Raw genomic sequence first — 6936 nt, 5'->3', positions numbered from 1 at the left:
GTGTGCGTGGGCTTGGGTTCTGGCGGGAGCCCCCGGGCGATGCGCGCAGCCGGCTCTCTCCGCCTCCAGCCGCGCACGCGCGGGCCCCTCCCCCACTCGCGCATGTTGGGTGGGGTGTTCGTCCAGGAGGGGGCGGGGCTACCTCAGGGCTAGTGGCCACTGGGGGTAGAGGTCAGGGGTCATGCCGGGTGGGACTGTTGGGAGGGGTGTGGGACGGTAATGACGCCGGGGTGAGGCGTCCTAGCCAGCTGCCTGTGTTCCAGGTAGCTCGGGTCCTGGCTGTTGAGGAGGGGGCGAGCCAGAGGCAGCACCGGGGCCGAGGATTTCCTTAAACACGGGGAAACACTTCCGGGCCTTGTGTGGATTTGCCCGCCTGTTTCCGGGCCATGTTTCTTTGCGAGGCGGCCTTGCTCACAGGCTTGTTCCTCTCATGTTTCCTGCGGTAGCTCTAGTGTTTCGGGAAGTGTCTCCTGGTGCAGGTACGGGAGTCAGGGGCCCGGCCCCGAGGAAGGGTGCGTTCTCCTGTGACAGCGTCCTGTTCTCACTGCAAGGAGAGCAGCTGCCAGGCACCTCGCACCTTCCCAGCTTCTAGATGTGACAAGTTTTTTTCTTGGTTATTTGCCCGCCATTCAGTTGTTGGAACCTTTCACCCTTAGGCTTTTTGAACTTTTTTTTTTTTGCCTCCCTGTCTTCCCCCCAGTCAGAATCTGGATTTGCTTTGATTTTTCTGAAATTCGAGCTTTTCCTAATACTGTAACTCTTTTTTTCAGCCTTGCACTGATTTGGGTATACTTAAAAGCCTCCAAAGTTGGTGTGAAGAAGGCTTGGATGGATGTTGGTAAATGTGGATTGATTCCTCACTGCTGTTTTCTTCTGTTTCAGTTGTGATTCCCCTCAGTACGGCGGCACCGTGGAAGTACAGACTTTCACAGGGGGTGTGGTCTCAGCTCACACAGGTAAAGGGTTCAGATACCATTTTGTATACTGATGCTAATGAGAGAGACATTTGAAATAACGAGAGAAATTATAGCTTAATATTTCTGGGTTGATGATAACATCGCAACAATAGACCTGGGACTGTGGATAGAGAAAGGTTTGCTCACCCTGGCTCTGCCAAGGAGAATAGCATGTCCTCCATGGTTTTGGCATTAGCCTACCTAAGTTTAAGTCCTCCAACCACTTCCTTACTGTGACCTTACGCAAGTCATTTGTTGTCTTTGTATCCTGATTTTTTCTAACTTGTAAAATACAGAAAATATTAGAATGTAAGCTCCATTTAGGTCAGGATTTTTTCTGCATGGCTTTATCCTTAGTATGTAGAAGGAACTAAGTAAATTATTATGAAATGAAAAGTACTTGGTTCATGAGGTACATAAGAGGGTATACAAAACATCAAGTACAAAGTAAAGTATCTGACACATAGTAGATGCTCAAGAAATGCAGACTAAAAACAATGTTTACTTTTTAATGTTATCTTTGCTTATTTAAAAGATTCTTTAATATTTAAAAAATCCCATTTCTACTCTTTTCTACCCTACTTTAGGTGCTCCAGAGGCCAGTGGACCTGAGCGGAGGCTGGGACGCCCTAGTGGGCCCCGGGCCCTGGAAGGCGGGTCCCGGTGGCCTGTGGCCCAGAATGAGGCCAGTTCCCAGCATGCCCTGCAGCCGGACGCCAACCCCTCGGCCAGCAGCAGTGGTGACAACGACCCAGTCGTACTTCAGGCATCCAAAGAGGAGCCTGGGAGTGGGACCATGCAGAGCAGCCCCTCCCCTGCTCACCCTCAACTCCCAGTCCTACAGACACAGGTTTGAAAGTGGGGAGAGTTCCTTCTCTGCTTCTGCTTTGTGGGCTGCTGGCTCTGAGGCAGAAGAGCAGGACCTAGCCATATTTCTATGATCCTAGCTGCCTTGATACTGAAGTAGGGGAGAATCTTCAGGTGGACTGGCAAACCTGCTGGATACTTACATTGTATTTGATTTTTTTTTAATTTAGTCTATTTTTTAAAAAAAAAATACATTTTATTGATTTTTTACTGAGAGGAAGGGAGAGGGATAGAGAGTTAGAAACATGGATGAGAGAGAAACATCAATCAGCTGCCTCTTGCACACCTCCTACTGGGGATGTGCCCACAACCAAGGTACATGCCCTTGGCTGGAATCGAACTTGTGACCCTTCAGTCTGAAGACTGACACTCTATCCACTGAGCCAAACCGGCCAGGGCTGTATTTGATATTCGTGTGTCATTGATCACTGAGAGTCTGGAAACTCCTTGTTACCTGAAAAAGGTTGAAATAGGCCAGGTTGGAAATGGAGGTTGAGACAATATGCTCCCAAGACTGACTGCTTTGCAAATAGCTGTTTCTTTCTCAGAACTGGAATAAGTTAAGCGTTATGGATGGTGTGTGTGTGTAGTGTTCATTCCTTTTTCATACCAAGGAAGTTAAGGGAGTGGGGGAATCATGGCTTTTTAAACTAGACTGACCTAGGTTTGTGTACAGTAGGCTTTTGATGGTTATGGATTTGAAATTTATAATTTTCCTGAGCAGCTTGGAAACTTTGTGCATAGTCTTTTGTCATTTAGCCGAGTAGGAATTTAAGTAGCACACTGAAGCTTGTGTGCTGGAGTGAATTTAATGAGTTCTCTCACAATCCACATTTAAGTAGGACTTTGTTCTGTACTTCATATTGCTTGTGCAAGACCTTGTAAAATAATAGGTACGTGTTTGAAGACAGTGACCAAACCCCCATCCCTTTCCCCTTACACCTCACCAGTAAAGCAAACTACCAAGACTGGTAATAAAGAGGTTTAGGTGATCTTGTGGGGTTTTTTGTTTTTTTGAGGCCTTTTGAATTTGGTGGTAGCTCAAATTTATTTGCGTAGGTGAATCTACCATACTTGATGGGAAAATAGGGATTTATTTGTGTAAGTGAAATCATTGAGGTCCTGAAAAGTTCATTAAAATTTGAAATCATCTGCTATAGTATTTTTGAATACTATAGCTGTGAAAGAATAGGATATAGTATTCTTTAACACCATTAGGCTATAACTCCCCTTGCATGCCAGACTTCTATTATAAGTTTGGTCTGCCCTCTTGAACACCTTAAAACTTTACCATGTAGGTTTGTGTTTATAAGATGAGGTTGATACATTACTTCAGAGCTTTTTTCTTGTAAAGATAGAGTGAAATAATGTACTTTAAACTCCCTGTACAGTGTTAAGCATTCATTTTTCCTTTTTTAGATGGTGTCGGACGGCATGACAGGCAGCAATCCTGTGTCCCCTGCCTCATCCAGTTCCCCAGCCTCTAGTGGGGCAGGTGGCATCTCCCCCCAGCATATAGCTCAAGATTCCTCTCTGGATGGACCGCCAGGGCCCCCAGATGGTGCCACCGTGTCCCTTGAGGGGCTCAGCTTACTCCAGGCTGCTGACTTAGCTAACAAGGGCCCAAAGTGGGAGAAGAGCCATGCTGAGATCGCAGAGCAGGCCAAGCATGTATGTATTGGGAGGGCTCATGAGGATTCTTGATAATTTTCTTACCTGAACGCCTATGTTCCATGGATATTTTACATTTCTTTTCTCATCATGTGTAAGTTCTGCCTTAACTTACATGATCTTGAGCAAGTGTCTTAAACTCTGAGCCTCTTCTCCTTTTCTATAAAATAGAGCTGGTGTAATAGTCTATAGCAGCGGTTCTCAACCTGTGGGTCGTGACCCCTTTGGGGGCTGAACAACCCTTTCACAGGGGTCGCCTAAGACCATCGGAAAACATATATAGTTACATATTGTTTTTGTGAGTAATCACTATGCTTTAATTATGTAACAATGAAAATACATCCTGTATATCAGATACTTTCATTACGATTCATAACAGTAGCAAAATTACAGTTATGAAGTAGCAAAGAAAATAATTTTATGGTTGGGGTCACCACAACATGAGGAGCTGTATTAAAGGGTCGCAGCATTAGCAAGTTTGAGAGCCACTGGTCTATAGGCTGTTGGGACATAACATTAAAGACATCAAAGTGCTTTGTAAACTGTGAGGCTCTTCAGATTTACTGGTTGCTGCTGCTTTATTTACCCGGTGGTGAGTGTGGTCCTGGGCCTGCAGCCTCGCACCAGCTGGACAATTGTTAGATATACACATTCTTACTCCTCTCTTCCTACCCATTCACATTAAAGGGTGGGGCCCGCAATCTGTCTTTAAAAGCACTTCAGATGATTCTCATGCATGCCCATATTTCTGATATTTTCTTCATCAGATCATTTAATTTCGTCATTCATGTCTGGCTATTACTTCCTCTGGATTAGTTTTTGTCAGGAGAGCATAAGAATAATGAGGGCAGTTGTCTTTAGTTTTTAAATCATGTCTCTTAAATGAAAAATATTAAAATGTTTTTATTTTTTCTCTTATGAAATACAGGGTGGGGCAAAATATGTTCACAGTTTATATGTAAAATATTACAATAAATAATCTATAATAATACAAGTGTAATATGCTAATTAATTAGACCAGACGTCCTTCCAGACATCCTTCCGGATGAAGCCGGGGCTGCAAGGGATGCCCGGGTCCTGGGTGCTAGAGGGAAGCTGGTGCTGGCAGCAGGGGAACGAAGGCCTACTCTTGTATAAATTTCGTGCATTGGGCCTCTAGTACAAGAATAAAATGTTTCATATACTTACAACTGTAAACCTACTCTTGCTCTACCTTGTATAATCAATGTAGAAACAATGTTTTTTTTTTCGTTAATCCTCACCCGAGGATATATTTTCATTGATTTTTAGGGGGGGGGAAGCTCTACCTTGTATAATCAATGTAGAAACAATGTTTTTTTTTTCGTTAATCCTCACCCGAGGATATATTTTCATTGATTTTTAGGGAGGGTGGAAGAGAGAGGGATAGACGTAAACATCGATGTGAAGCACATCGATTGGTTGCCTCCTGCACGAGCCCTGACCAGGGCCCAGGCCAGGGAAGAGCCTGCAGCCAAGGTACGTGCCCTTGACTGGAATCGAACTGGACCCTTTGGTTCGCAGGCCAATGCTCTATCCACTGAGCCAAACCGGCTAGGGCAGCAATATTATTTCTTATTGTGGTAAGTACTTAGTTTTTTGGTGTATAACTTTTCAGTATTTTCACCAAAATATATTTTTCTAAAAATAGTATTTAAAACAAACAAAATTGTGTAAGTTGGGCTTTATAGCATACTTCTCATCATGAACATGCTCCTGCATAAGTAGAATTCTACAGTGAGTAGAACCCTTATATCTGGAGTCAGTGAAGAAACTTGTGCTCCCTCCTTCTCTGGGAAGTACCCTTGGGATATGTTTTCCGAAGTCTTGCCTATATATTTGTGGGGAGTGGAGATTGTGTGAAATAATGGAAGGAGCATTAAATTTGGTGTTTGGAGTCATTAGACGTATTTTTAATCCTCAGCTTGTTAATACTTCCTAGCTATGTGATCTCAGGTAAATCACATAATCTGCCTGATGGTTACTTTAATCATTTGAAGATGATATAATACCTACTTGTAGGATGGATATGTGGACTTAAGACAGCGTAAACATTCAGTCCAGCCAGTTTCTGTGCGTAGTTGGTGCTCAGGAGTTCAGCATGGTCGTGAGGTGAAGTATATGTCCAGTAACGATTGACCTCGCTCTCCCTCAATAGGAGGCTGAGATTGAGACTCGGATTGCTGAGCTTCGGAAGGAGGGTTTCTGGTCACTGAAGAGGCTGCCTAAAGTCCCTGAGCCGCCTCGCCCCAAAGGCCACTGGGACTATCTGTGTGAGGAGATGCAGTGGCTCTCTGCTGACTTTGCTCAGGAGCGCCGTTGGAAACGGGGTGTGGCCCGTAAGGTATGTCTTCCAACTAGGATTACTTTCCATTTCTTTTTCAGGTTTGTTTTTTGTTTTTTTGATGGGTGGGTTGATTGGAGGGAAACTAAACAGAACAGTGTAGGATGCTTATTAGTGCCAAGTCTCAGGAGGCAAGCTGACTTCCCAGGTTTCTTGGCTTTGATTATTTTCTTCGCTTTTGACTTGGGGAGAGGGCAGGAGTCTGGCCATGGATGTGTCTATGCTGGTTCCTCATTCCCACAGGTGGTGCGAATGGTGATCCGGCACCATGAGGAGCAGCGGCAGAAAGAGGAACGGGCCCGGAGGGAGGAGCAGGCTAAGCTGCGCCGAATCGCCTCCACCATGGCCAAGGATGTCCGGCAGTTCTGGAGCAATGTGGAGAAGGTAGGCAGCAGGGATTGGGAAAGGTAGATGCCTTGGGTTTGATCGGTGGGTGGTGTGGTAGCAGGAAGGATCGAGACTTGTGAGAGAGTGAAATTATGATTTCAAGCAACTTTAATGACATTTCTATTGTACATTGGACCTTTCTTGCATTAAGTGTTATTAAGAAGAAAGAAAGACAGTGGAAAATAGGCCCTGCCTTTGGAGATAGTTTTAAATTTTTATTTTCTAATTACAGCTGACATTTAATATACTGGTTTCAGGAATGCAGTATAGTGGTCAGACATCTATATAACTGACGAAGTGATCTCCTGATAAGTCCAGCACACCCTTGACACCATACAGTTATTACAATATTATTGGCCATATTCCTTATGCTGTACTTTACATCCCCATGACTATTTCTAACTGCCATTTTGTACTTCTTAATCCCTTCACCTTTACCACCCAGCCCCCCAATCTCCTTCATTCTGGCAACTATCAGTTTGTTCTCTGTATCTGTGAGTTTTGTTTCTGTTTTGTTTGTTCACTTATTTTGTTTTTTAGATACATATAAGTGGAAATCATATGATACTCGTATTTTTCAGTCTCCATTCAGTCTCTATTTCCATCCATGTTGTCACAAATGGCAAGATTGCATTCTTTTTTTATGGCAGAGTAGTATGCCATTGTATATATGTACCACATCTCTCTCTTTTT

The 6936-nt window shown here is 44.1% G+C and overlaps 1 protein-coding gene across 3 annotated transcripts in view; it reads left to right on the top strand.

Moving 5' to 3' along the window:
* SRCAP (Snf2-related CREBBP activator protein) overlaps positions 1-6936 on the top strand; it is a 38916-nt gene that overhangs the window by 1032 nt on the left and 30948 nt on the right. For all 3 annotated transcript variants that reach the window (XM_015570688.1, XM_006774087.2, XM_006774088.2), the window contains exons 2-6: positions 883-956; positions 1544-1806; positions 3243-3494; positions 5671-5856; positions 6100-6240. In XM_015570688.1, coding sequence (XP_015426174.1) covers positions 1753-1806; positions 3243-3494; positions 5671-5856; positions 6100-6240 — 633 coding nt within the window. In that variant the 5' untranslated portion in view covers positions 883-956; positions 1544-1752. The remainder of the gene's footprint in view (positions 1-882; positions 957-1543; positions 1807-3242; positions 3495-5670; positions 5857-6099; positions 6241-6936) is intronic.

The sequence above is a fragment of the Myotis davidii genome, unplaced genomic scaffold (genome assembly GCF_000327345.1).
Source record: "Myotis davidii unplaced genomic scaffold, ASM32734v1 scaffold1047, whole genome shotgun sequence".
NCBI classification, from domain to species: Eukaryota; Metazoa; Chordata; class Mammalia; order Chiroptera; family Vespertilionidae; genus Myotis; species Myotis davidii.
The sequence above is the reverse complement of the archived record's forward strand: the minus strand, read 5'-3'. Positions and strand labels throughout refer to the sequence as shown.